Consider the following 27,933-nt stretch of genomic DNA (forward strand, 5'->3'; position numbering starts at 1 on the left):
GCTGTGGTCCCAGGGTGTCCTGCCCCGCGGCAAGGGTGCAGCAGCAGCAGGAGGGTGCTGGGGCACATCTCTGTGCAGGGCAGGATGTCCCCTGGCACAGTCCACGACCCCATAGAGGGCCAGGGCCGGGACCCCCCCCAGCCCCACAAAGGGGTCCCGTGTCCCTGCCAGCAAGCCGCTGGGGCACAGTCCCTCCAACCTGTGTGTGCCGCGAGGTCCCCACCGTCAGGTCGACGCTGGTGCTGGTGTCCTCCCAGGCCTAGGGCCGGCGCAGTCTGGACCCAGTGTAGCTCCAGCTCCTGGGGAGGAACAGGAAACCCGGTGCTGACCATACAGCCATTGCGAGATTTCCTGCGCTTCCTCCCCTCCCTGCCAGTCCCTGCGCCCGGGCCGATGCCGGCACATGGCTCTGCCGTAGGGCGGCATCCCCCAGCCCCGCTGCCCCTCCTGGTTGCCTTGCACCAAGGCCTGGCACCAGCAGGATCTGGCCCTTCAGGAGCTCAGGGCTCTTGCTGTCGTCCACCACCCCCGTGGAGCCTGAACTCAGTCCTGGCCCCGCAGGGGTTTCACCCAGCAAAGCCCCTTCAGCCATACCCGGTCCTGCTCGTTCCCCAGCCCCTCTCCGTGCCCCTCCTTCCCCGAGAGGCTGCAGGGACTGGAGGGGTACGCAGGGGGGTCCCCAGGGCTCTGTGCAGCCCTGCTGAAGGGGGGGCCATCCCATCACCACCGCTGAGCCTAGCCCTTGCAACTGTGAAAGGCCACAGGACAGAGCATCCACCACACGGGCACCCATGGAGCTGTGCCCCAGCCCTCGGTGCCAGCCTGCACACACACAGCCGGGACCCCGTTCCCTGCAGCAGCCCCAGGCGCTTCCCCTCTCAAAGTGCTCCACTGGTGCCATGGTGGGACTGCTCAGCCCTGGCAGACGCATTGCAGGGGCAGCTGCCACCGCCTCCAGCCAGCACTGCCACACGTGTCCCCATCGCTGGTACAGCCCCACTCGGCTCTGCTCAACTCGGCCCGGCTGCCTCCTGGGAGGTTTGTGCTGAGCCCCTGCTCCTGTGCCTGGCAGGGAGGCCCTGGCCCCAGAGGGGCGTCACGGTCACCTGCAGGACACAGCCAAGCTGATTCCACTTTTAGAGGAAGTTGGGGGAAAAAGTGTGTCAGACGGGAGTTTTCCTGACTCACCTTCCCACGGCTGAGTGATGCCCAGGTGGTCACGCCAATGAGCAGTGCAACGGCACGGCACGGCACGGCACGGCATGGCACGGCCAGGGGCTGCCATGGTGCCCCAGGCACAGACCCCGAGCAGCACTCCAGCAAGTGCGGGAGATTTCTGTACTGAGCAACACAAATCCCCACCCAGAGTCACCACGCCCCCCCCCAGGCGAGAGCAGCCCAGTTAATGCCTCATTTACTGCCTGCCCAGTTGAGCAGTTCAAGAGCTGCCACATGCTGCCAGGGTCCCCAGTTGCCCACCAGCTGGTTCACCCTGTAACTGGCCCTGGTCCCCAGGGGGTCCTGCCTGCTGGGGTGCCCTGCCTGCCCATCCCGACGGGATCCTGCCTGCCAGGGCAGGGGGCTCCGCTTTCCCTGTGTCCCATTCAGCTGCCCAGAGCACTCAGTGCTGCTGACGCTCCCTGGCACCACGAGTGCCAGGCTTGCTGGAAACAGTAGTTTTCATGGCACGATTGAGAGTGAGAGCAGCTCCACTAGCACCAGCGCTGCAGCTGCCCCGACCTGCAGCAGACACCAACCTGCCTCCAGCCTCCTCTGCCCCAGCCCCAGAGCCTACCCAGGAACAGTTTTACTCTCTGCCTGAGCTGCGGGTCCCATAGGCAGCATCCATACCCCCCACTGGCTCCAGAGACACTTGCAGCGCTGTCACAAGCTTAGCAAGTGTTTTGCAAACTGGGCTGAGGGGCTGCTTCTCCCCATCCCCAGCATCCCTCCAGCATTCCCTGGCACCTCCCAGGCAGCACAGGAGCCCTTCCCACCTGCACCGGGCTGCACCAGGGACACCGGGCACCTCTGGTGGGAGCATCCGAGCCTGGGGGCTGGGGGGCCACCCCCCCCTGCGGTGCCAGGCCGGTTAGGACTGTGATGTGAGGCTCTGGGTGCGACAGCAAGTGTAGAAACTCTCTTTCCCTGGAAGCCCCCAACTGCTGCCTGCAGCGGGAAGGTTGCTGTGGGCCACAGCACAGCTCGTTCAGTTTCACATCCTCCATCCACCCTCCCCGCAGCCTGCAGAGCCCGGTGGGGCTGCAGCCTCTGCCTGCTTCCCTAGCGGGAGCCATCACTGCAGCACCCGATGGCCACAGACCGCCCGTGGTGCCCAGCTGCAGCCGGCCCGTGAGCTGCCAGCTTGGGCTGGTGCAGCCCTCAGCCAAGGGGCAGTGGGGACCTGCCCCCAGCCCGGCCTCGCAAGAAAGGGAAGAGAAGGCTGAGAAGCCCCTGCAGGCGCCTACGGGCTGTGGGGAACTCACTCCTGACCACAGGAAGCCGCCCCAGCCACGGGCGCAGCGAGGCCAAGGGGCTCTGCAGAGAGGAGCCGCCTCTGCGTGTGAGTGCAGCCCCGACAGACCCTCCTGGGGGGGCCGGGACCCTGCGGGGGGGCTTGGTGGGACTGGGGTAGGCTCTGCCTGGGGCTTGGCCAGGGCACGAGCGGGTCAGGTCCTGGGTCCAGCCCCAGGGCTGCCCGGAGGGCATCGCGCTATGACTGCAGGGGGATGCAGGACACAGCTCAGCAGGTCCCCAAGCTGCAGCGGAGAGGCTCAGCCCACATGCTGTGAGAAAGGGGTGCAAGTTCCCCCAGGGCTTTTGCTCCCCCCCTGCACCCACCACAGCTAGTTCCCAAATTAGCTCTCCTCTCTGCGGGTTCCTGATAAGCAGCCGCTTCCCATCGCTCAGGTGAGGGGGCCGGTGCCCGCCTGGGTGACGAGTACCCACTGCGTCCCCAAACAGCAGCCCCTGCCCAGCACTGGCTCCTGCCTGCAGCCCGGGCACGGCAGCCCCTGACTCTGGAGGGCTTTCTACCTCCTCGGGGGCTTCTCTGTCCCGGCCAGGGGCTGCGGGGGGACCCAGCGCTGCAGCCTCCTGCAGCTGCATTGCGGTGGGCAGCACAGCAGCCAGGGCTCCCTGCCTGCAACAGCAGGCACACGCCCCAGCAAGGTGCCCCTGCCCCAGCTGTAGGCAGGACTGCAGGCAGGGCCCCTGGCCCGGCCCTGGGCCCCCTCCTGCGGCTGTGGAGCAGATGAGAGGGCTCTGCGGGCCCAGGGCAGCGGCACAGGACAGACCCCAGCCCTGTGCCCCCCTGCACCCGGGGCCAGGCTGTCATCCTGGCCGGAGCCACCCGCAGCCACGGCACACAGAGCACAGGCAGCAGAGCTGGTTTGCATAGTTCTGAACATTTAATAACTCAGTCTCTCTAGCGTTATATCCACATCCATTAAATTAAAAACAGGCTCAGGAGGCAGCTCCCGGCTGATTAAATTACAAGAAAAAATTACTGTGCACCAAAAAGTTATTATAGAAAAATAGTCCTGTGGCCCCTGGCCGGTGGCTCCGTCCACAGCAGGCCGGGGCTGGTGCTGGCACGGGGCGGGTGGGAGCCCGTGCCACGGCCCCAGTGTGCAGCAGCGGACGGTGAAGGGGCTCGCGGCACCGGCTCCCAGCCCGCGGGGAAGGGGCAGCGAGGGCAGGCAGCGCCGGGCAGGGGCTCCGGCGGGGAGCAGAACGGATTGTCACCAAGTGGGGGCAAGGCACGTCAGGGGGCAAGGGCGCGCTGGGGGCTGGGGCTGCAGGGACGCCAGGCTCTGCCCAGCACAGGCAGGGTGCAGGCAGAGCCAGGGCAGTGCGGGCACCGGCGCTGCCCAACTGCCCTGGCCAGCAGCGTGCACAGCCCTGCCCAGGGGCAAAACCCAAGGGGGCCCAGGGCAGCCCCGCAGAGCAGGGTCTGTGTGAGGGGGTCCCTGCCCGCGCTGGGGGGCTGAGCCTCGGGCACAAGGAAAGGCGCTGCCCCACCCCACACTCTGGTGCAGGGGGGCTCCTGTCCACGCTGCAGGCAGCCGCAGCTGCGGTGGGATGGGCAGGCAGCAGGCAAGCAGGCAGCAGAGGCTGAGGCCTGGCCATTATTGCTGTTGAAGGGCACGGGTGGAGGCGGACAGGCCCTCAGGAGGCGGCGGAGAGCCGGGACGCAGCAGGCCAAGCCAAGGACACAGGCAGAAGCCCGGCAGGTGCACAGGGCGGTTGGGGCAGGGGGACGCCACGCCGCAGGCTGGGCTCAGCCCTGGTGGGGCAGAGCACGTCTTGGCTCAGGGCAGAGCCGCCCCTGCCCCGGCGAGCTCAGCCTGAGCAATGACAACCCAGGGACCCCACACGCTGCCCACCCTGGGGGACTCTGTAACCCCCAGCAGCAGCCACCCGCCTGGGGCGGGGAACACGGCTGCCAGTGCAGGGCCAGCGAGTGCCAGGGGCCCCGCCATCAAACACCCCAGCGTGGGGTATAGGATGGACACGGGGCCAAGAGAGATGGTGCAAGATTGGGACGGTGCCGAGCTGGGGACAGAGCTGGCAGGGTTGTACCCGGCAGCCCAGGCTGGGGCTGAGGGACGGTGCCAGCGGGTGAGGAGCCCCAGGCTGCTGCGGTGTGGGAGGGGGATGAGGGCAGAGTCCAGGGGCCCCTCGGCCTCGCCTGCCCTGGCCCTGGGTGCTGGACAGGGAGGAGGGAGGGGCGGGAGGGCTCATCAAAGGGCACTTTGGTCTCTGATGAAGGCAGTCCTCTCGCTGTGGGCCTCGTACTCCTCACCGTCCGACTCAGAGGGGCCCTCCTCCTGCCAGATGTCAGAGGGGAGCCCCTTGTAGGAGATGATCCCGCTGTCCAGGGCATAGACCTTCACGCCCCGCAGGCTGAAGCCTGAGCGTGCCTGCAGCACCAGGAAGATGGTGACAAATATGACGACGATGAGGACACAGCTGAGGCTGGCAATGAGGACGGGCAGCTTGGCTGAATGGGGGTCCTCGGCCAGCCCCTCGCCATCTGCCAGGGCAGGGGACGCACGACTGCTCTGTGTCTGGTGGGAGCAGGAGAGGTCCAGGCTGCTGAAATGGGAGTGTGCAGGGCAGGTCAGGCACTGGTTGGGGCCAGGCCCTGCGCAGGTGGCGCAGGAGGGGTGGCAGGGCAGGCAGAGGTGGGGCGCGATGGGCTCCACGCTGTTCTCCAGGTTGTAGTGCGTGCTCTGGACGCCAGGCGCAAAGCCGGGAGGGCAGCGCTTCAGGCAGCTCTTCTGGTGCAGGTAGTACCCCTCCTCGCAGACTGTGGGAAAGGCAGGGTCAGCGCATGCAGGGGGGCCACCTGTGCCCCGCACCCCTGTCCCCTCCCCGCCGGCCCTGCACTCACCCACACAGGTCTGGCTGGGGGTCAGGGTCTTGCAGCCGCTGCTCTCCAGCTGGTTGGAGAGGCTGGGGGAGTCGGTGGCCGTCCCGTACAGCACGAGCGTGAACTTCGTCAGCGTGCCTGCAACGACACGGGATGAGGACCACCCATGCTCGGGACAGGCACAGGGAGGGGGCTTGCACTAGTCCCCACCATGGGCTGTCAGGGGACAGCAGAGCTGCACCCACCACCTGGAAGAGTGCCCGATGCGGGACCATGCCCCTGCGCAGGGCTGCCCACAGGGCACGGGGGGCCACACCAGCTGGCGCGGGGGGCACCTGCTGCCCCAGACCCCCGCTGTCCCGGAGCAGCCCCATCCCCTCCCTGCATGCCCAGCTCCAGCCTCTCCCCAGCCAGGTCACTGCAAAGCATCCGAGGTGTCACTGGCCCCGCTGCTCAGGAGTGCTGTGGGGACGCTGGGCACCCGTGCTACTCCTACTCCCACCCCGTGCTCGGAGGGAGGCAGCAGTGGGGGCGAGGCTGGCCTAGCCCTACCATAGTTGTTGGCATCGCTGGTGTTCTCGATCTCCAGCATCCATTCCCCGGAGGGGTCCTCGTCCCATGAGTGTGTCGTCATGAAGGCCCAGTCATTGAAGCCGTCAGCCGAGAAGTCGTGGGGCCTGGGCAAGGGGGGGGGCGAGAGGTGGGTGCCAGCATCCCACCAACCCACTCATGCCAGCCTGGGCCTGGGGCCAGCCCGGGGCACCCCACAGCCTGGCACCTACCTGGCAGCCAGGAGGGTGGAGCGGGTGCCCATGGGACTGACAAGGTGGATGGCCAAGTCCCCCCGCCGGTTGTAGGACAGCGTCAGCCTGGCCTGCGCGTGCTCCAGCCGGCTGATGTAGTTGGCTTTCCCCAGACAGGCGTCCACCTTCCGCCGCACCTCCAGGCGCTTCCCGATGTCCCTGCCGAGGACAGGCAAGAGTGAGCCCGGTCCCAGCCCAGGGGCATGCAACAGGGCGGCCTGGCCCCCGCTCCCCGCTGTGGAGCTTTGTGGCTGCCCCGGGAATTGGGCGCTGTGCCCCAGGGCAGCTGGAGCAGGAGGCAATCCCACAGCAGCTGGCAGCGCCTCCTCTCCATCCCTGTGCAGGGCGCAAGCGGCAGATGGGCCTGCCCCAGCTCCCGGGCACGCTGGGGTTTGCTCTGCTGAGCACACACTGCCCGGCGCCACCTCCCCAGCCACAGCTCCGTGCCAGCCCTGAATGGGCCCTTTCTTTGCCCGCTGCGGGGCCGGCTCCACCCTGCACAGTGCGGCTGGGGACGGGGCGGGCATGGCCGTCCCCATCCCACTGCTCGTGTGCAGCCATAGCCTCTGCAGCCGCCCGCAGCTCCGGCCCTGGTGCCAGCACAGGATGCTGGTCACAAGGAGTGCCCACTCTGGACAGGCAGGGCTGGGGACCAGGGCACGGCAGCAGGCAGAGGCAGGTCCCAGCCCTGGCTCCCTCCATGCCCAGGGATGACCCACCCCAAGAGCCCCTGGGGAGTGCCCCGGCCGCACATGAGACTCGGCACATGCTGTGCTGTGGCGGCGGCAGCCAAACAGGAGTAAAAGGAGCTTCTGTCTGACCCCTGAAAAGCCCCTCTGTCTGGGGATGACTCGTGCTGGCTGCTCCCAAACCGCATCGCCCCAGCCTGCCCGCACCCCCGCCGTGCCCGGCCCAGCCCCAGCAGGAGCAGGCAGGCTCAGTGGTTGATGTCGGCGCTGGACGGCTGAAAGCAGCTTTCCCAGTTCTTCCCCAGCTCTCACAGGAGGATGGTCCGGGGTCTCGGGGGCAGCTCAGCCCTGGAGATCCTCCAAACTCCCTGCCCTGGGCTCAGAGGTGCCCAGGCTCCTGGGCCACACACGGGGCGGATACTGGGCGATGCCCTCCTGGGCTCACCAGCCCTTACTTCGGCTCCGTGAGGACATCAATGACACACTTCCTCTGAGGTCCCACCGTGGTCCAGTTCTTCGCCAGGCTCACCATGGCCCCGGCATCCAGCAGGCCATAGCCATAGGAGTGGCTGACTGTGGACAGAGAGGGGGTCAGTGCTGCTCGCAGGGCCAGGGATCCCCGGCGGGGGACACGTGCCTGGCCACGCTGCACGGCTCACCAGGGCCTCCTGCCTCCTCCACGCCCCCAGGGCTGCTGGGGTGCTCTGCCCCAGCACCCCTGGGCTAGCGGTGCTTGCAGGAATGGGAGCCCCTGGTCTGTCCCCAGCACCCTGGTACCTTTGCGGCCAACACCGTTGGTGACCCAGTCGTTGGCATTGAGGTGGGCTGGCTTCGACGTCTGCACCACCAGATGCTGCATGTCCCGCCAGGTCAGGTTCTTGCTGCAAGGAGACATGGGGCTCAGGCACCGGCGCCCGGCTCCTCCTGGCCCCCGGCGGGTCCATGCCCGGGCGCTGGTGCCTCACAGGGCTTGCACAGTCACCCCAGCCCAGCCCTGCTCTGTGCCTGCCCTTACTTGGCTTCCAGGGCGAGGGCGATGATGCCAGCAGCCAGGGGCGCTGAGGCTGATGTCCCAGTGTGCGATTCGGTGCATTTCTGTCTGAGGTCAGTCGTCACCTGCGAGGAGGAATGCCAGGGTAGGAGGTGCTGCGGGCACCAGCCACGCGCAGGAGCTGGCTCGGGGGCTTGCGTCTCCATGAGGGCTGCAAGAGGCGAGGCAGAGCCACCACTCCTGAGGCAGCTCACGAGCTTCCCCCCAGAAGTCCTTCACTCATGAGACCAAGCCCTGGGAGCAACCTGGTGGGCGGCAGCGTGGCGGAACAGGGCCGACCCTGCTCCCAGCACTGTCGTCTGCTCTGCTCCCAGAGGGACACCTATGGTAGCCACAGCTTACGGCACGTCCCACCCTCATGAGCCCCCAGTCTGCAGACACTGACAGCCCCAACTCACGATCTGCTTCTCATTCTGGTTGCCGCTGCTGTAGGTGGTGGCGAGGGTGGAGGAGCAGGCCTCGCTGTACCAGGGCACGTTACCGTACTGCGTGGTGCTGCTGATGGACAGCGTGTAGATGCTGTTGGTGTAACCGTCACAGTTGCAGCTGTCGTGCTCGCGGCCCCCGTTCCCGGATGCCCAGACGAAGATGGAGCCCAGCCCCCCTCGGCCCTAGCAACAGAGGCAGGGTGAGGGCCAGCACCAGCATCACCCATGCTGCTGCAGGGCAGGAAGCCCCAGGCCGGAGCCAGGGATGAGGGGATGGTGCCAGCCCCAGGGAGCCTGCAGCCTGAGTGGGAAAAACTGAGCAGATGCATCTAGGACACTGGGGGACAGCGGGACGCCACGGGTCACAGCCCGCTGGCCTGGGCGCCCGGCACTGCCATCCCTCAGCACTGCCATGCCTACGGAGGGTGCCAAGGCAGCCCCTGCCCCAACAGGTAAGGCACTGGGCAGCAGGAGGCCCGGCCAAAGAGGGGCTTCCAGGAACTGATGTCCTTTACCGCTCAGAAATCACCCAGGCTGACTGCCTGTGTGGGATTTGCAGCTGCCTGGCAGCACTGCAGGAGCTCGCCAGAGCAGTCCCGACCGGCTGCTTGGCACCCAAAAGACACAGCTCCACTCACAGCATGCATGACAGAGCAGGCGTGGCACGGCAGGGCAGGTTTGCAGCATGCCTTGCACAGCACACACGTCTTTCCATGCAGGGAATCCCAGGCAGAACATGGGGCACAGCTGAACCATGCAGGCTGCATCATGGCCACGCCAAGGCGCAGGCTGCACTGACAGCACACGGGGACAGCGAGGGGAGGACAGGTGGAGGAAGCGAGGGTGAGCGGCTGGCATGAAACCAGGCAGGAACCAGCACAGGTCTTTGGAGAGCGGGGAGAGACAGTCCTGGCATGGGGCTGCATGGGAGCCCTCCGAGCAGGGAGGACAGGGCTGCTCAGAAAGGTGAGATAAGCACCCCCATGGGAGGAGCCCTGACTCAGAGTCATCACACAGGAAGAACAGGAAAAACCAACAGAGCCTGATCCTGGAGATGGGCTGGAAGACAGCTCATCGCGGGAGGGCCAGGACAAGGACCAGGGTGGGCAGAGCAAGGGAGACCTGGGGAAAGGGGCAGGAGTTCAGCCGGTGCTCCCCCGGCAAACTTTCCTGCTCACCTGGCTGACCCCTCGGAAGAAAGCCTCCTCTGCCAGCCGGGCCGGGCCATCCACAGTCTTGCCATCATCCTCGGGGCCCCAGCTGGCACTGTAGATGTGGATGTGGTTGGGATTGAGGCCCAGGGAATGGGCCTCCACTGCATCAGTCACCTCCCCATCCAGCATGCGCACGCCTAGAGCCAGAGAGCAGACGTCACAGGCGACCAGACGGGGCAGGGTGGCCGTGCACCGCAGGGCAGTGGTGCCGCTGGTGAGAGCCCTCCGTCCGCTGCTGCCGCCCCGTGCCACAGGCGGTCACAGGGCTGCCCTGGCCAGCAGTGCAGAGATCCCCAGCACAGCCTGTTCCTCCAGGCGCGAGGCACCCACGAAGCCCAGCACAGGCTTTGCTCTTGGCACAGGGCAGGGTGGCACCCACCTCCGATCCTGGCATTGTAAGCCACGCCAACACCGCAGATCCCGTTGTTTGCCACGGCAGCAACTTCCCCAGCGCAGCGTGTACCGTGTCTGCAGTTGAAACAGGACCAAGCGTGCTCAGATGGGGCGCGAGGAGCACAGGGCTGGGCACCAGCCACAGCTGGAGGTACCAGCGCCCAGGCTGCCTCCTGTCCCTCCCAAACCGGGTGGCCAACAAAGGCCCCACAGGGCTCCTCCATCTACCCTCCTGCTCTGGAGCAGGGCGGACCGCACAGCCTGCACTGGCGCTGGGCAGCCCCAAAGGATGCTGCTCGCATCAGAAAGGGAAGCAGGAGGTTTCTCCATGGGGCAGAAGTGTGACGCCACTCCTGCACCCTCCCGCAGTCCGTGAGGGCTGGTGCTGCCACTGAGTCCCTGCTGCAGCTGGGCTCTGCCGCCCTTGCCTCTGCCTCCTGCCTCACCTGTTGTCGTTCATCTGCGTGTAACGGGGCTGCGGGTCTGGGTCCTGGTCGTTCACATCAAAGCTCGCCCCTGGATCCTGGAAGACACATCTGGCAGTTAGAGACTGTCTACCATGGCCACCGAGCCTCACCGCCTATGCTCCCTGTCCCTGAGGCTGGGCTGAGCAGGTAGGGAGGCTCCAGTCCCACCTCCATCGCTTTCCTCCATGTTCCGCCACGGCAGCGAGGAGCCCTGTGCCACGCACCTCTGGGGCTGCACCAAGCGGACGCAGTCACCCAGACAGGCTCCTGTGGCACACACCACCCTACATTGCCCCACACTTACATAGTTGCCCTCCAGGTCAGGGTGGTTCTTCTCAATGCCATCATCCAGGATAGAAACCACAATGCCCTTGCCGGTGTAGCCCTGTTCCCAGGCCTGACGCACATTCAGGTCCCGCTGGTTCGTGTTGTACTGCCGAGAGAAGCCCTGGCAATAGGAGCTGCGCCCAGTTGCTGGCACTGCGGTAGGGGTGTGCCCGGACCCCTCCCAGGCCTAGCTGTAAGGGCGGGCAAGAGGCAGCCATCACCCTGCTCTGCTGTGGCATGGGGATGAGGAAACCCCAGCGGAGCCAGACAAAGAGGGCTGAGCACGGCCACCCAAGGAGGGCCACTCCAAAAGGAGACTGAGCCCCAGACTGTGCTTGGTCCCCATAAACACAGCTCCCTTTGCAGAGATCAGGCTTGTGTCCAAGCTTAATGATGCAGACAGGCAAGGGCACGGACCCCGATCCTGGGCCAGGCAAAGGGCTGCTCCCCCCTAGTCCAGCCCCAGGCTCTCCTCAGCCCTGCCAGTGCCCCAGCAGGGAGCCACAGCTCCATGAGCACAGCCTCCTCCCTGGGGCGTCCCTGGACACACAGCACCGGTCGGCTGCCTCAGGCCTTCCTCCTTCCCGCTAGCCTGGCTGGCAGCAGCAGCCGCCAGCCAGCCATCCCTCAGGTGCCACCTCTGCATCCCCAGAACTCGCACCTGCCGCGCCACGGCTGGGTGGCTCCCCTCCTTGCCCAGCGTTGCCCAGCCCCTGCCCAGCACTCACCAGGTACCACTGCTGTGGGAACTTGGGGTCCGTGGGCTCCATGAAAACGTCTCGCTTGGTCCTGCGCTTTGCCACCTGCTGCTCCAGCCACTGCACCTGTGGGCAGAGAGGGCATCGGGCTCCCCTGCTGCCCCCGCCTGCCCTCTCAGCAGTTCGCGCCCGTGCCAGCAGCTCCCCGGATCCCCAGCCAGCAGCTTGCCCAGAGGGGCTCTCCCCGGGGAGCTCGCAGCCAGCCCTGAGCTGGCAGAACACCTGACCCTGCCAGAGCTACCGCAGCACCCAGACTGTCCCTCCTGGCCTCCCCTGCCCAGATGTGCCAGGACGGCAGCACCAAGCATCCCGCGACAGGCTCTGCTCCAGCAGAGCAGGCAGGTCAGAGCACAGAGCTCTGCCGAGCAGCAGGCTGTCAAGAGCCTGCCAGCCACCACGACGCGCTGCACGCCCCACTGCGCTGCCAGAGTGCCAGGCGCCTGGGCCAGAGCCAGGGACAGAGATCACGGCAGCCCCGCCACACTGCCGTGCTGGGATCTGGCACTGCCGGCACTGCCCTGCACACCTTGCCCCACTTACGAGGATGGAGAGCCCGCCAGGGAGCCGAAGCTGTCCCATGCCCTGGGACCACAGCAGCCCACAGGCCAATGATGCCGGCTCTGCCAACCCCCTGCCCTTGCCAGCCACATGCCAGGCTCCCACCCGGCTCTGCCACGGGCCTCAATGCCAGGGGACGGTTCAAAGCAGCTCAGCCCCGTCCTATGCAGAGTGCTGGCTCACATACCAGTGTGCTCAGGACCAAAGCCAGGCCCCCACAGATGGCAAGCAGGGCCCCCCCGCTGCACGTACCTGCGGTTCCCTGGCCAAACGGCTGTGCCGGGACTGGTGGGGTGAGAGGGAACGCTTCACCACACCGCTGTGCCGAAAGTGGTAATAGTCACCGAAGATCTGCAACAGAAAAAGGAGCAGGACGGACATGAGAGCCCAGTCTCCCCAGTTCACTGCCCCCCCACCTGCAATCCCAAGCGCTGGGGCTGCCACAGGCAGGCTGGTACACAGTGCGGGACCTCCTGTGAGAGGCTGCAGCAGCTGGTGACAAGGCAGCTGGGGAGACCCCGGGGCCACAGTGACGTGGCCTCTGCCCACCTCACCCTCCCATGGTCCCGCATGGCAGTAAGTCCCTAATTGTCAAAGAAAGCTGCTGCCCTAGGAGGGAGGCCTCAGGCAAGAAGCAGCAGAGAGGGACAGGCCTTTCGGAGCCAACCTGGAAGTCAACCTCAGGAGACAAAACTGTTGCTCCTCTCCCTGAGCCAACCAGCACCCTCTGCTACTGGGGAGGGGGGGCTCCAGACCCCTCTCCCCAGGCAGCCCCTGCCAGGGCAGGGAGGGTCTGAGCCAGCCGCTGCTTCTCCGGACAGGCCACTCACAGAGCCCTTCTCCCCACACGCCCCAGGCCAGCGCCCCACTGAAGCACCCACCCAGCACCAGTCTCTACCTCTGGGCACAGCCAGCTCCAGTGGAGCAAAGCAAGGGGGGCATGAAAGCGTCCGACCCCAGGCGGGGGCAGCCACTAGCTGAGGAGCCATGCTGCGCTAATCCCAGCTCAGCTCCCACGCACACGGGGACAGCCCAGCCAGGGCTGGGGCAGGATGGGACTCCAGCACAGCCTGGCTGGGCCAGGAGGCCATGCAGCCGCCCAGCCAGTTATTTTTAAACCCCAAACCCTCTCCAGTGCTGTCATTTCCTTATCCCCTACTGCACGTCCCGGAGGCTGGCCTGGCCACGGCGGCCCCACCTCTGCTGCCCAGGGCCTCCCAGCCCAGCACTCTGCCTGGACTGAGGAGAAGGGGGCCGAGCGCCCACCCTGCCCCACTGGAAGCTGTGAAGCCTCGGCAGCGGCCGCAGGCGGGATCCAGCTGCCCAGGCTGCACCGTCACCTGCAGGGCTGGGCTGCAAGGGCTGCGGCAAAACTGTTTGGCTGCAGTTAACGAACCCCCCAAGCTTATCAGAGCTCTGCAGATGTACCACCACCCTGGCCAGCCACACAGCCAGCTGGAATCACACAGAATCACACACAGAATCATTAAGGTTGGAAAAGACCTATAAGACCATCAAGTCCAACCATTAACCCAACCCCACCATGCCCACTAAACCATGTCCCGAAGTGCCACATCTACAGGTTTTTTGAACACCTCCAGTGATGGCGACTCCACCACCTCCCTGGGCAGCCTGTTCCAATGCTTCACCATTCTCTCAGTAAAGAATTTTTTCCTAATATCCAGCCTAAACCTCCCCTGGTGCAACTTGAGGCCATTTCCTCGAGGAAAGGTGCACCCAGGTGAGCAGCACCCTCAGCCCCGTGGCAGCAAATCCAGGCTGTGGCTCTCCAAGTCCTGCACTTCAACCCAAAGCCCCTCCATGCTCCGCTGGGCGAGGGAAATGCACCCCAGCACCTGGAGCTGGGCCTGCACCACCCCTGCTTGGCAGGAACTGCATGCCAGCAGGCCAAGCCCCCGCCCGCCAAAGGGGAATTGCTCCACTCCACAGGGCTCCCCCAATGGCACGGCCGCCTGTGCACCAGTTGCTCTGTGGGCAGGAAAGGGAACGGACTCGTGGCAGCCCAGCACCGGCAACACCGGATGGCAGGAGCTGAACACCGGGGTCAGGACTTTTGTCCATGCTCCGTCACCAGGGGAGTCTGGTGCCCGCAGCTCGCAACACAGCAGCACACACCAGCCCACGTCAGTCCCCAGGGAAGGGGGAGGCAAAGCCCCCAGCTGCCAGCTCAGGATCCTGCTCCCCTCTGTGTGCGTCCCCCAGAGCTGGGGCCGTGGTGGGGAGCAAGCTCGCAGCAGGGGACAATGCAGCATGCAAATCAACCCCACACCACGCCAGCTGGTGTTATCCAGGGAAGCCGCAGACCACGCCAGCTCCCGGAGATGTGGTGCTCATGATGTGTGGCTGCACTCCCCGGTGCCGGTGGCAGCTGGGTGCTGCTCCTGCCCATGGATGGTGGAGGAAAGACCAGGACTTGGCCTGCAGCTCTACCTCCCTTCCCTGCGGGGCACGGGCAGGCAGCTTGGAGACCCGGCACAGCCGGCTGCAGAGCTGGAGCCCTACCTGTTAGGACAGCATCACACCTCCAGCACCACCAGAGTCACTGGGGACAGACCCGGGCCTGTTCCCCACGGCACAGTGCATCCCCCCAGTACAGCCTAGCACGCCTGGCAGCTCAAAGCATTTGGGAAGGTGCTGAGGTGAAAAGCATCTGCACTGGGCTGGCAGAGGGGAAAGGGAGCTGAAGGCTCGCTGCCCTCCCACAGAACCCCCTCACTCCCTCTGGGGGTAAGGACAGAGCCCTGATTGTTCCTGCAAGCAGATCACGGCTCTGGCTGGTCATCCGACTGGATTAGGTCTGCACAGACACTGCGGTGGCAGCCAGGAGCCGGCCAGCCCACACGCTTCCACCCTAATCCCCACAGTCCCTGTCCTCAGCAAGGGCAGAGTTGCCCCCCAGCCCCATGCGTCCCCGGGGTGGGCAGCACTGATCCCATGGAGAGAGGTGCCAGCTCACCGCTCCTGCCCCAGCTTCCCACCACAGTTCGTGGCCACCTCAGCCAGCCCCGGAGCCAGCAGGCTGCCGCACTCCCACCCGGGTCCCCAGGAGCAGGGCGATGTGCCAGGCGGCAGCAGGGGCTAGCGAGTCCTGCAGCCCAGCGGTATGGGAGGTAAAAGCACTCCTCCCTGGGCTGGTGCTGCTGAGGTCACTCGGCTCCGGTGTCCTGACAGTGCAGCCCAAAGCCAGCACCAGCAGCCGGGCCCTTCCCTGGTGCTCCCCATCCCCAGCTGGGGCAGGCAGCACCTGCACCCCCCCCCCCGCATCAGCCCCAGCAGCGCGAACTACTGTATCCCTCCTCACCACCTCATCCGTCCCTCTCCTCTAACTTCTGCCTGCCCCACACCGCTCTTTGGGTCCCCTTCAAGGCCACTGGCACGAGACGCAGATCCTGGCACCTCTCTGCTGGAGGCACTGCTGGCCCAGGGGACTGCCTGCCTGCCCCGGCTCCACAGGCAGCGGTGGAGCAGGGAGTACGCCAGGACAGCATGCCTCCGAGGACAGTGTCCAGACCCGACGCTGAGGCCAGGATCCTCTCAGATAAGGACCCTGGGGGCCTCTCACTGGGGCACTGCCAGAAGCACCCGGTCCCCCCCCCTCCAGCCTGGCTGCCACATCCTGTCCCAGCGGCACACACCCCCAGGAACAGCAGCCCAGAAACCTCCCGGCAGGGAAAGCCCGGCTCCTTCCAGCCCTGCTATTCCCACCATGCTGCCATGGCCCCTCTGCGGGAGCAGGCTGCCCAGGCCAGCCAAGCCTCGTCCTGCAGCACAAACACCAAGATGGGCTCCAGAATGGGCAAAAACATGCCCAGACCAGCACCTCCTGCCACAGCCCAAGCTGCAGCAGCCCACAGGGCTCTGCCTGCAGGTGCTGCCTTGCTGCTGCTCCACTGGCAGCTCAGCGGGCTGGGAGAGCTGGGAGGTGCCAGCTTCTGGCTGCAGAGCAAACAGCGCAGGAAGAAGATGAGTGCCACTGGGCAAAGCTGGCACAGAACCTCCATGGCTCACAGGGAGGGACCCCAAACAGGCCAGTGCTCCCCACCGAGCCATGAGGCCCTGTGCGGCTCTGTGCTGCAGCCCGGGGCCTGATGGGCAACCGCAGGCCAGTGGAGACATAGCCGCAGAGCCCGATGCCCCTTGGCCCTGGCAGCTGGGCCTGGAACCTGGCTCCGCAGTGTGAGAAGAAACACTGCTGGCAGCCGGGAGCAGGCTGATGGCACCTTATCCCCATCCCCTGCTCCCAGGGGTCTTGGCAGAGACCCGGCCCAGCAGGACGCATTCTGGGCTGCAGAATGCAGCCCCCCCCTCTGCACAGCAGCGGCCCTGGTCTGACACATTCTTCGCCCTGACGTCGGCTCTAAGGCAATTCCATGCAGACAGCACCTGCGTGACACCGCCCTATTGCCCCTGCAGTGCAAACGCCCTCAGTGGGGCTTGGCCCCAGCCCCCACAGAGCTCCGTCCTCTGGCAGGAGCCCCAGCGGATTCGGGGCTCCCTGTCTCCAGAGCCCTGCGCGTCCACCACCCTGCACAGGCCTCCTTTTGGGCGGCAGGACGAGGCACCCGCTGGCTCCAGCGGCGGCCACCTTCCCCGCCCACCGCAGCAGCTGCTCACAGCGAGGTCCTGACACTGCAGCCATGAGTTGTGCAATTTCCTTTGGGATTTCGCCCCTCACTTCCTTCCCGCAGAACCAGCCCAGCCCGGTGGCAGTGCCTCGCTCTCAGGGCAACAGTCCCCTGGGCACGCAGGCAGCCCAGTGGGGCCTGGCAGACCCATACCAGCTCTGCTCCACCAGCACCAGCCTCACCTCGCCGGAGCAGCGCCAGTCTGTCTCCCCATGCCTGCACAGGGGCTGGGGGGCTGTCCCTCTGCACCAGCCCTGCTGCACCCGCCCCCCTGGGATCCCCTCGGCCCCCCTTGGTCACGGCAGTCATGCCGGTGCCAGCTCAATCGGCAAAGCCCCCACCTGCCGCCAGCCCAGGGGCCGGCACCCTGCCTGCGGTGCAGGCCCAAGAAAAGCCCCACAGATCAGCCTGCGCCGAGAGCGCGGGGCAGCCAGCACCACTCTACAACAGCGGCATCAAGAAGCGCTGGTCTGCAAGAAGTGGGCTGCCATCAGAGACACGTCCTGCCCGCAGCACCACGCTGGCAAGCAGGAGCTCAGCCATCGGCCCATGCAGTTCCGCGGCTCTTGGTCAAGGCCCGGCTTTCATGCCAACACCTCCGGAGCCAGACCTGTGAGCACCCTTGCTACCAGACCTGCGAGCACTCTTGCTGCCAGCAAGCACACGGCCAGCAGCTGGACAGGGAAAATGCAGCCGGCTGCCTGGGGCCTGGAGCAGAGGGGAGCTAGGCCCTGCCAAGGCTGCCGTGAGGAGAGCGCCACGGAGCTCCTTGCACTGGGGACAAGGCCGGGAACAGCCAGGACTGTGGGGAACACAAGGGGCCCTGGTTCCTCCACTGTCACCCCATCCTCCCCGCCCTACTGCCAGGAGGGTGACGGTGGCGATGGCCCCAGCACAGCCACGTGCACTGCCCCATCCCTGGCTGAGGGCAGAGAAAGCCAAGAGCGGTGGGGACCTGCTGACACACCTTCTGCGAAGGGCAGCTTACAGCCAAGGACACACGGCTGCTGTCAGAACGCCTGCTCAGGGGACACCCAGGAGCTCCTGCCGCCCTGGCTGAGCCACACCATGCTGGGGCAGCTCACTGTGGGAAAACCATCGGGAACCAGGAGCCCTCCCCTCCTCCACCAACGCAGAGCACCCCCAATTTTCTGATGCTGGGATGGGCTTTTCCTCCTTCCCCCTCCAGCAGGCAGTGTGTTGTGTCATGTCGTTCCATGCCACCAGACCGTCCCACTGGTGGGGGGAGGCCCCGGCTCCATCCAGCTAGTTACCACCCTTGAGTCAACGCAGCGGATGCTGGAAGGCTGCAGTGAACGGGTGCGAACACAGTGGCCCTGCTGCCAGAAAGAGCAGCCCCCGAGCCAGCTCCAGGGCCGAGCCCAGCGCCCGCCCACACTATGGCAGAGGCAGCAGAGGACACCGCTTCCGTGGGAAGAAGGAAGCAGGGGACTTACCGGGCCCAGGTTGAGGAATCCATGCTTCCTGGCCAGCCTGTCAGCCTCCCGGGGCCCCGCGGGGACGAGCACGGCCCAAGTGTTGGTGTAAATACGCTGGGCCAGCACCTCCTGGGCCAGGAGAGTGAGGGCAAATGCCAGAGTCCAGAGCAGGAGCAGCGAGCAGGGCCTCAGATCCATCAGAGTATCGAGGTTCCTCTAGCTGGGGGACAGGAGGGTCCTGGGAGCGGCGGGTCCAGTGGCCTCCCTGCGTCAGCACCCTGAGGCGCGCTGGCCTCTCTGCCCCGCTGGCCCACACTCAGCCCAAGCGAGCATGGGGACAAACCCACGACAGCTGGGCTGGAGGGTGGCAGCAGGAACAGACCGTCTGGGACAGCAGCACAATCTGCAGAGAGATGGAAGAGCGGTCAGGCCCCGGGGTGCCTCTCCTCAAACCTGGGGAGGGCTGGCTCTGCTGGACAAACCGCAGCTCCGGCACCGGACAAGGGGGCCTTGGCACACAGCACCCGCTGTCCCCCGCAGCTCATGGACAGCCATGCGGGACCTGGAGCACTGAGGAGCTGTGGTGGCAGCTGGCTCCACAGGGCGCCCCGGCACGCCTGCCCTGGCACTGAGCCGCTGTTTACCTTGCCTATTGCCCAATGTGTACTTACGCTCTGTGCTTACAAACACGGGAGACAAACCAGGAGGGGAGAAGGGCACTGAGGGAGGGGAGAGGTAAGGCCAGGGAAGCCATGCCTCCTGCCGCCACAGTCTGCAGCAGACAGGAGGCCCTTCTCCAATCAGGACAGGCCTATCTGGGCATGGAGCTAGGAGCAAAGGGGAGGGGAAGCCTGCCTCTCCAGTCCCAAGGCGAGACCGGAGGAGGTGCCCCCAGATGCTGCGCAAGAGACCCCAGCTAACTGAGAGACTGGATGGAGGAAAGCCAGGGAGAGCAGAGCCCCAGGCCCCAGCACCTCCACAGTCAGCGATCAACCAGGCAGTGCCTGGTAGCAGTGCTGACCACCGTGCTGCCTGTCACCATCAGCAGCTCAGCCCTTCCTCTGAAGCACAACATGGTGACACCGGTGTGATTCATCTCCAAAACAGAAAGGAAACCACCACAGGGACCAGGCTGCCATCACCTCCGGCACATACCCAGGGACCCACAAGCAGGGATGCATGGGGACAGGTCGCGCCATGTCAGAGGGCAAACACAAGAAGCTGGAAAGGCAGGTGGGGAGCAGAGCAGGGAGCGACCCACCCAGTGCAAAGGAGCCTGAGACATGGCGGAGCTCCAAAGGGACCGTGAAATACTGGTCGTGTTTCAGACACAGAGGGAAAGGTGATAGCTGGCACTGCCCAGAGGAGCCCTATCCCTCTCTGGCAAGCAGTGGGACCAGCAAACAGGGAGCCTGTGGCGCTGCCAGGGGAGGAGAGCAGCTCCTGGCAGCCACCTGAGACCCCACCGCAGGCTGCAGCACAGACAGTGCCGTGATTCAGACACACTGCGACTCCCCCTCAGTGACCAGACCTCGGCCAGCTGCGGGCTCGGCCGCCCTGGTGAGGCACCCAAAGCCACAAGCACCCACCAAAGGCTGGACCAGAGCCCTGGGTCCCAGGTCATGCCAGGACCCAAATCACAGTTTCCAGTGGGAAAGGCACCCGGAGCCCCCAGGGAAGGGAAAAAGCTACTGCACCAATGGAGAGAGCAGCAAGCACAGCACAAGGGGCCACTGTCTGCCACAGCCTGTCTCTGTGCCAGCACCTCGCCCCCTCTGCAGGTCCCTGAGCCGGGCAGGCTCCTCTGCCCTGCTGGCCCCAGAGTCAGCAGTCACCCCACTCCCCGCTTGGGGACAACGCTGCAGTGGGCCCCCTCCACGGGGCGCAGAGCCCAGCCCTCCGCAGCCCCGGCACTCCATGCCTGCTGCCCCAGCACAGCTGGTTGGGCTGGCTCCCTCCCGGCTAGACCCAGCAGCTCCGCTGCACGCCCCTCTCCCGCCCGCAAACCTCTGGCCTCGTACCCTGGGAGCAGGAGGCGGACGGAGAGGCAGAGGGACAGCCCGGGCTGCTGCAGGCCAGCCTGCGCGGCGGGGTGCGAGCGGGGACGCAAGTCCCCGCCAGCTCACGGGCTGTGCCTTCTGCCCCGCACCCCCAGCCCCACGAGTGGCACGACCGCATCCGGCACGCGCAGGGCAGCAGCCGGGCGGGATCCTTCCCGATCCCGCTGGATCCCAGCACTTCCCCGCGAGCTGAGCCCGGCTGCCAGACGGCAGCGACGCGGCAGTCCCGAGGCTGCAGCAGCGGCCCCGCGGCACGGCCGGAGCCACCGCCGGCCCCGCACCCACAGGGCCGCCCCGGCGGCAGAGCCGCCGGTGGCTGCGAGGGCGGCCGGGCCGGGGCTGCCCCACGGGTGCGACGGGACGAGGCCTGGCTCCCTCCGCGCTCTCGGCTTCCCGCAGCGGCTGCTCTGCCCGTCCCCGCCGCCAGCCCCAGCCCTCTGCCCCCCCCCCCAGCCCGCTCCCCCCGCCGGTGCCCGGGCGGCCACAGCCCCGCGTCCCCGGGTGCCGCCGCGCAGACAGACCGGCGCCCGCCCCGGGGTCGCCGGGCCGCGCACGTCCCCGCCAGCAGCGCCGCGAGCCCGGAGCTGCCCAACGGCCGCGGCGCCACCGGCCGCCCCCGCCCGGCCCCGGCCCCGCCGCCGCCGCCCGCGGTCCCGCCCGGCCGGGGCCGCCCCAGCTGTCAAACCGCCGGCGCCGGCGGGTCGAGCCCGTCCCCGGCCGCGTCCCCGCCGCCGTCCCCGTGCCCTTACCGCGCGGCCTGCCCGCTCCCGTCCCGCCGGCGGCCGGGCCCGTCTGTCGGCGGCGCCGCGTCACGCCGCGGGGCGCCCGGAGCGCCCGCCCCGGAGCCGGGCCCGGCCCAGGCAGGGGCGGCCGGGGCGGCCGGCGGGGCCGCTTGTTTACGCCGAGCAGCTGTCAGCGCCGCCCGCCGCCCCGCCCCGCGCCGACCGGCCCCGCACGGCTCGGCCCGGCGCCGCTCGGCTCAGCACGGCCCGGCCCTGCCCGGCCCGGCTCGGCTCGGCCCGGCACGGCGCGGCACGGCCGCCGCTCCGCCGGGCGCCGCCGGATGCCGTCACCGCCGCCCGCCCCGCCCGCCCCGCCGCCGCACCGGCGGCGCCGAGCGCTCCGCGCTCCGCCGCGGCGCCCGGCCCCGGCCCGGCCCGGCCCCCTTGGCCCCCGGCCCCTCTGCCCCGTGCTCCCCCCCCGGGCACTCCCCTTAGCCCTCCCGCCCGGGCCACCGCGAGAACCGGGGCCGCTCCCCCTCGTCCGGGCCTGGGGACGACCACCACCCGTCGACACCGGGCACGGCTCGGGGCTCAGCACAGCCTGGGGCTGCCTGGGGCTGCCCGTGCCCACCCGGGGACCGACCATGCCCACCCGGGCACCCTGTGCCGGCCTGAGCGGGAGACCTGGGTCCGCCCCCTGAGAGCCCAGACCCCCCGGGAGCCCCGGACACCGACCAGGGGTGCAAGGGCTCCGGCAGAGAGGGGCACCCCGAAGACACCTCATCTCATGTCCCCGCACGCCTGGCGCAGCGGACGGCGGGTCGCTCTGTGACGTGGGGGCTGGCGGGACAAAAGCCTCCCCAGACCAGCCCCTTCCAGCCCCGGCAGCCTGATGGAGCAGGGGGCTCCCTAACCAGGCCAGGAGGAGCGGCACCGGCCTTCCCGCAGAGTCCGTATCGCGGGGGCCGCAGCTCTGGGCCAGCGGGCAGCAGCCTGATGGAGAAACTGTCTGGAAAGCAGCAACACAAGGAAAATCCATCAGCCCAGTCTCAGGTTTCAGGAGAGAGACCTCCACCAAGGAGAAAAGGTGAGAAGTGAATTGTGGTTCATCTCAGCTTCGGTCATTCGTAAAGAACAATACACTCTTGTCCCTTGCGTGCACGGGACCATGTCAAGAGCAATGCAAAAGCTGGGTCAAGAACAAAAAGCAAAAGCAGCAGAACCCAAACTGACCTGAATCCTCCGCACCTCAGAAGGGGTCTGGGCAGCGCCGGGCAGGAGCGGGTCCTACAGCTCCTTACAGAGAAAAGGAAGTCACTTGGATATCATGATCAAGATCGTGAAGCATTAGCAATTGCACAGGAAACAGTCACCTTGGTAACTGAGATGCTGAGAACAGCCCAGAAAATCTGGCACAGGGCAGGTTTCTCTGATAAACTGGGTTAGTTTTGCAGGGCAGACACCTGGCTGCAGCGTCGCCCCAGGGGTAGCGACTCCAAGCCAGGCTGATCCCGGTGTCTGGCCCCAAGAGCTGCCGCCGGGGACTGCCCGCTGTGGGGGCTGCAGTACCCCAGGTCCACCCTCTGGGGCCACGGTCCCGCTGGGCACCCTGGGGGCGGGGGGGCCTGGCACCCAGCGGACACGCGGCACTCACCCCCACGCTGCCACAACCTGGTCAGGAGTCGTCCCTGGTGGCCGGTGAGCCCAGGCTGGCCCTGCAGCCCCTGAATGCGCAGCCGAGCCCGGAGCGCCCTGCACAGATATATGGGGGCTACATGCGCTGGGGGCAGGTCCTGAGCTGGACCCTGGCCCGGTGGTGGGAGGGAGGACGGTAGGCGGGCTGCCTGTCCCTGCGCCTTATCTTCATATGCCTCATTTAGGTGTTTGCGGCCGTGCCCGGGCAGGTGACAAGCCTGGCCCCTGTGCACCTGGCCCCTGTGACATGTCATGCTGGGGAGAGGAGCTGACAAAGGGCCCTTGTCACTGCGGCTTATCTCGGTGCCGCAGGGCAAGCATGCAGGAAGCACCCCTTTCTTACATAAACTGCTGGCTTTGGACCCGCACGCTGACTCTGTGCCCCTGCCAAAGACAATGCCTGTAACCCGGAGCACCTGGCTGCGGGAAGAAGCCATGGATGTGAACGGGATCTGCTTTCCCAGCAGCCCCCCAGGGCCCGGGGACGGCCGCAGACGGAGCAGAGAGCAGGGCCGCCAGGCTGGATCTGAACGGCTGCTGTTCCCCCCACACCTTACAGGGCTGCTCAGCATCCCTCTCCTCGGCCGCTGCCTACGGGGCAGTGAGGGAGTGAAGTAGCTACCACAACTGCGTCTGCCAGGACCACGAACCCTCCTCTTGGACTTTTAACTGACTTGGGGGCCATCGCTTGGAGGCATGGGCGCACTCCAGGAGGCGGCCGGGAGCGGGCTGCTCCGCACAGCGACTCCCAGCGCACCATCGCACCGGCAGTGCGGTACCGTGAGCCAGCCAGCAGCTCCCCGCAAGGTCTGCCCTGCCAGGCGATGTCCCGCACCATCCCCTGGGGCCCACACTGTAAGCACAGGGGCCAAACTGCTCACTGGGGCTGGGGGGAGACACCCCTGCCCACCCCCCCGCTCCTCTGCACCAAGCACACTATGTGGTGTGGCAGCACACAACAATCCATAGAAACCTACTTTCATGGAAAAATCAGGTCAATTTTTGGCTTTCGGGTTGCAGAGATTGCACAAGCTCCAAAAGTGATGCAACTGCCCATCTGCCCGAGCTTTCTGGGAGGCAGAGGCGCGACAGGGCTGCACCCCTGCCTGCAGGCACCCCCAGCTTTGGGGGAGCTCGGGGACACAGCAGGACTGCAGCAGTGCTGCTCCCCAGCAGCCACCATGCTGCGGGCAAAAGGAGACCGGTGAGCAGGCAACCACGGGAGGAAGGGCAGAGGGCCCTCATGAACAGCAGAGAAAACCAAGTAACAGGCAGCAACAGCAGGCAGAGGACATCCAGAGGGACCAAATCAATAACGGAATGTTTACCTGGAGCACAGCAACCCACTCTGCCCCCCATGCCCATGCTGGTGCAGGGGTGAGCCCACAGCCCCTCTGCTGTGCTGCAGATGCGTTTCCCTGGCCCCCCCTCCTGCACCCTCCTGTGCCCTCTCCAGAAGCTCAGGCTGCAGTCCCCTTTCCCTCGAGTGTCTCCAGCCCCTCTCCTCCCTTTCCCTTCCCACCTGATGCTACTGGCAGGTTCCTGGGAAGGCCCCGGTGCCCCCAGAGCTGGGACTGCCGTGGCCCAGCCGGGAGCTGTGCTCCGCAGGGTCCCGCTGGCTCAAGAGGCTCTATTCCTAGCCACACTCCCAGACACAACATCTCACTGTGGTCACACACAGGGGACTCAATGCCCAGCCCAAACATCCTGACCTTGCCTTGCGGTACAGCTGCAGACACACACAGCAGCAGCTCAGAGTGGTTCTGTAACTTTATCTGCCTCTGACTTTGTCAGCAGCAGCCATAACGCTGCCAAGGTATCGACCCACAGCCTGCCACAGCACTGCCCCTGCCCTGGGCTGCAGTGCATCGCACCCCACCACCGCCTGTCCCCCTATAACTGCAGCTGTGCAGGTGCAGAGACATCCTTGCCTGGCCCAAGAACCATAAGGTGCCTGCGGCCCTCGGGGGTCTCAGCACAAATGACAGACACAGGAACACAAGCACATGCATGCAGGAAACACCAGGGCACAGAGCCCACCCGTGGCCCTCAGCAAGAGCCCCATTTGCCCATGGGTTTTGGTAGGCTGGGGAGCGGGGTGCTTACAGATAGACACACAAATCTAGCCCAAAGCCTGGCAGGCACGGGTTTTCACCAGCGAGATGGCAGAGCACTGAGGAGCAGACTGGGCCTGTGCTAGGTGCTGGCCATGCTCCGGGCATGCTCCTGCCAGCAGCTGCCAGCCTCACACGGCATTGCACCGCCCCAGGAACGGGGGGCTCAGCCCCGTGAAGCACCCCCCGCCACTGCCGCAGCCTGGCTTCCAACTGCCAAGTCGCCGCAGGGCCAACAACGTCAGCAGCCGCTGCGCTGGGGAGAGGGGGCTGGGGCTGCCCTCAACTGCACCAGCTCTTGGCAGCTTGTCTGCCGCGTCCCCAGGGGATCCGGTAAGGGCAGGTGCAGAGCCACGACACCCCCACGCACCCTGCACCACGATGGGTGCTGCAGGGCCCTGCCTGGGGAGGCCTCGGGCCCGGGTCCCCCCATGGCTTCTGCTGCGCCAGCTCGGGCAATGCCGGCATCTGGTTTCCAGCTCGGCTGTGCCTCTCAAGTGGATGCGGGGCGGAGAAGACATGTCGCAGGCTGAGGGCCACTTCTCGCCACGGCCTCCAACGCCTGCGGTCACAGAACTGAGCCAGGCTGTGAAAGCATTTCCCTGTTTGCCGTGGTCTTTAGTTTTGCTTCACCTGAACAGGACAGTATGTGCTTTGTGTGCAATTCCCAAGCTTCCCTTTAACTGCTGCGTCTAATTGTTTCACCAAGTCCTATGTTGAAGCTCACTCCTTGCCACAGCGGCACAGGACTCATTAGGTGGGAACAGACTGTGATAACCCTCAAGATAATATCTCATCGCATGACCAAACGCAGAGCGGGAGCTCTAATTGTTGTCTGGGTGTAAAGGCCAGAAACACCCGAACGAGGTCTTGCTTATTCCTGGGCAAGGCTGGGGAGGACCATCAGTTGCTACAGGAATATAACGCTGCTAATGCCTCGTCTGCAAAGGCAAACCAGAAGCTACAGGGCACCAAGGGAGTCACCCGACTGGATCTGCCAGGCTCCAGCCCGTGGAGGTGCCGGGGGCAAGAGGAGAGTCCGCCAGGAGAGCCTGCCTTTGTGCCAGCCTTGGGACCTCTGCAGCCACCGCCCCTGCAGAGCTGGGCCCAGGCCGGGGGCAGTACCGCTGAGAACCAGGTCTGCTCTCCTTGAGACCGGCTGAATGAGATCCTCCCAGGAGGACATCTCCCAGCCCAGAACCAAGGACACCGCAAGGAAAAGAATTCCCTGCACTTCCTTTGGGATCATGCTTCAGCCCTGACCCACAAACTGGAAAAGCACGCTTGCTTTTCCTGGCCGCCCACCTCTGGTGCTGGCCTCGCCACACATGGCCTCCGCTGCACGGACACGAGGGCACCTGCTCTGGTGAGGGCAGGGCAGGCACCTGGCAGCACAGGGTTAAAGCACAGCTCTGGCCCCTCTGCTTCCCAAATCCCCCTGCTGCAGGGTGCCGCAAGCAGACTTCGTGGAAGACAAAACCTCTTCCTTTCTTTCAGGAAGGTGACACAGGATGACAGACGTGGCTGCGGTGGTTCGTGACACAGTTTTGCCCATCTTCAAGAGAAATCTTATCTTCTGCGGCTCGATGCTAGAGCAGGGGCAACTCATGTAAGCCAATCACTTCCAGCTCTGCCCTCAACTTTCCTCTATGACACCTCACACCCCTTGGAGGCTGACGTGTGCTGACATGTGCAGCACCCAGCCACTTATGGAAAACCCCTCACACTTGCCACCAAGTAGCCATGGCCCTGGCCTTTCCCAACACACACGCCACTGCCATCACCTCACCAGCACCGCCGGGAAGCCCAGGGGCTCCCCCAGCCCTGCGCCACAGCACGGCAGGAGGGTCCTGCTGCACCAGGAGTGGCCCTGCTGCACCAGGAGTGGCCCTGCTGCACCAGGAGTGGCCCTGCCTCCCAGCACCGGCAGTCCCAAAGGCTGCAGTGGGACACATGGCTGCACAGGGGCCGCTCGTCCTCACTGCCCTAGAGATGGGGACCCAGGCAGCGATGCTGGTGCTTGGTGGGGCCGGCTGACAGCAGGCAGAGCAGGAGGGCCAGAGCTCGGCTCCGGCTGGTGGAGGCAGCAGCCACAACCACCCAGCTCCAGCTTTGCCCTGAAAGCAGCGCCGTGGGCGGTGGGCATAGGGCAGACCCATCGGTGGTTCTGCTGCCAGGGCCCACGGTGCACGGAGGGAGCAGCAGTTTTCCCAGGCTGTGCCAGGAGGAATTTGGCAACCCTGCCAAACACAGAACACATCCCACAGCCCGGCAAGGCCACGTGGGAGTTACAGTGGTGGCACCACCGAGACGTCAGCACTCAGTGCCCAGGTGGCTGCACCAGTGGCGGCTGGCTCAGCCTCCGTGGTTTGTCACTTCCACCCCAGACCCGCATGAGGGGAAGGCGCAGGGGTTGCAGCAGGGGATGATCCCCTCCCCACCTGTGGGTCGGCTGGCAGTCAGGGAGGCACCACGTCAGGGAGGGACCACGACCCTCGGTGGCTCAGTCCTCTCCCAGTGAGCAACACTGAGCTTCGTGTAGAGCGAACACCCAGGACAAATGCCTCCATACCCAACAGGGGAGCAACAGCCGACAGCCGGGGCCCTAAAGCCAGTGCCCCCGGCCACCACGGCACTGGTCAGACACGGCCAGAAGCCCCTGGCGAGTTGTGCCCCACACAGGAGGCGGGGGCTGGAGCCAGGCCCCTCCGGCTGGCCAGCGGGAACCCTGCCCCAGTGCTGCCGTGGCCCTGCCCTGCCGCCCGAAGGGACCCTGTGTGTGACTGGCGTCTGACGGCCTTTCCCCCCAGCTGCAGCTCTGCTGGCGCCTCGCCTTAACGCCTCGGTGGATGGCGGAAAAACCGCACTGTTGCGTAAGAGAAAGGAGCCTTCCCCGGCCGGGGCGGGAGCCCGGAGCGAGGGGCCGCCCCCGAGCGTCACCTACACGCACCCCCGCCCGAGCGTGGGGCTCGGCGCGGGGTCAGGGCCTGACACACCCCACGGGCGCAGGAGCCCCCCGCCGCCACCCCGCGCCGGGCCGGGCCGCGTCGCCGCTCTCCGGCGCGGACGTCTCCTGCCCCGGGCACGGCCGAGGCCACCACCGGCTCCGCGCAGGACCGCCCGGCCCAGCCCCGAGCACCGGGGCGGCTACAGCCCACAGCGCCGCGCGGTGCTCCGGAAGTTACCCCCCCG

At 66.3% G+C, this 27,933-nt stretch overlaps 1 protein-coding gene across 2 annotated transcripts; it reads right to left on the bottom strand.

Annotated features, from left to right (window-relative positions):
* Positions 1–4,385: 4,385 nt before the first annotated feature.
* FURIN (furin, paired basic amino acid cleaving enzyme) lies at positions 4,386–20,990 on the bottom strand. 2 transcript variants are annotated; one of them, XM_059823597.1, is made up of 16 exons: positions 20,960–20,990; positions 18,169–18,553; positions 12,318–12,416; positions 11,478–11,573; positions 10,727–10,855; positions 10,402–10,478; positions 9,942–10,030; positions 9,527–9,699; positions 8,319–8,531; positions 7,885–7,985; positions 7,647–7,750; positions 7,325–7,442; positions 6,160–6,339; positions 5,930–6,054; positions 5,399–5,515; positions 4,386–5,314 (listed from the first exon to the last, which is right to left on the bottom strand). In XM_059823597.1, exons 2-16 carry the CDS (start codon positions 18,346–18,348, stop codon positions 4,746–4,748), a joined length of 2,370 nt encoding a protein of 789 aa, XP_059679580.1. In that variant the 5' UTR covers positions 18,349–18,553; positions 20,960–20,990; the 3' UTR covers positions 4,386–4,745. The 2 variants fall into 2 exon arrangements, with proteins under 2 accessions (XP_059679580.1, XP_059679581.1); XM_059823598.1 differs by having other exon boundaries at positions 5,232–5,314; positions 5,403–5,515.
* Between the last annotated feature and the right edge of the window lie 6,943 nt (positions 20,991–27,933).

Source organism: Gavia stellata, chromosome 13 (assembly GCF_030936135.1).
Source record: "Gavia stellata isolate bGavSte3 chromosome 13, bGavSte3.hap2, whole genome shotgun sequence".
Classification (NCBI taxonomy): Eukaryota; Metazoa; Chordata; class Aves; order Gaviiformes; family Gaviidae; genus Gavia; species Gavia stellata.

Bases quoted from the DNA above. Each gene is read 5' to 3' on its own strand.
- FURIN (XM_059823597.1), bottom strand. From the start codon at position 18,348: ATGGATCTGAGGCCCTGCTCGCTGCTCCTGCTCTGGACTCTGGCATTT. The intron at 7,751-7,884 runs GTAAGGGCAGGC...GTCTCCTTGCAG, and splicing joins GCCCTCGCCCTGGAAGCCAA to CAAGAACCTGACCTGGCGGG. The intron at 6,055-6,159 runs GTAGGTGCCAGG...CCCCTTGCCCAG, and splicing joins TCCACCCTCCTGGCTGCCAG to GCCCCACGACTTCTCGGCTG.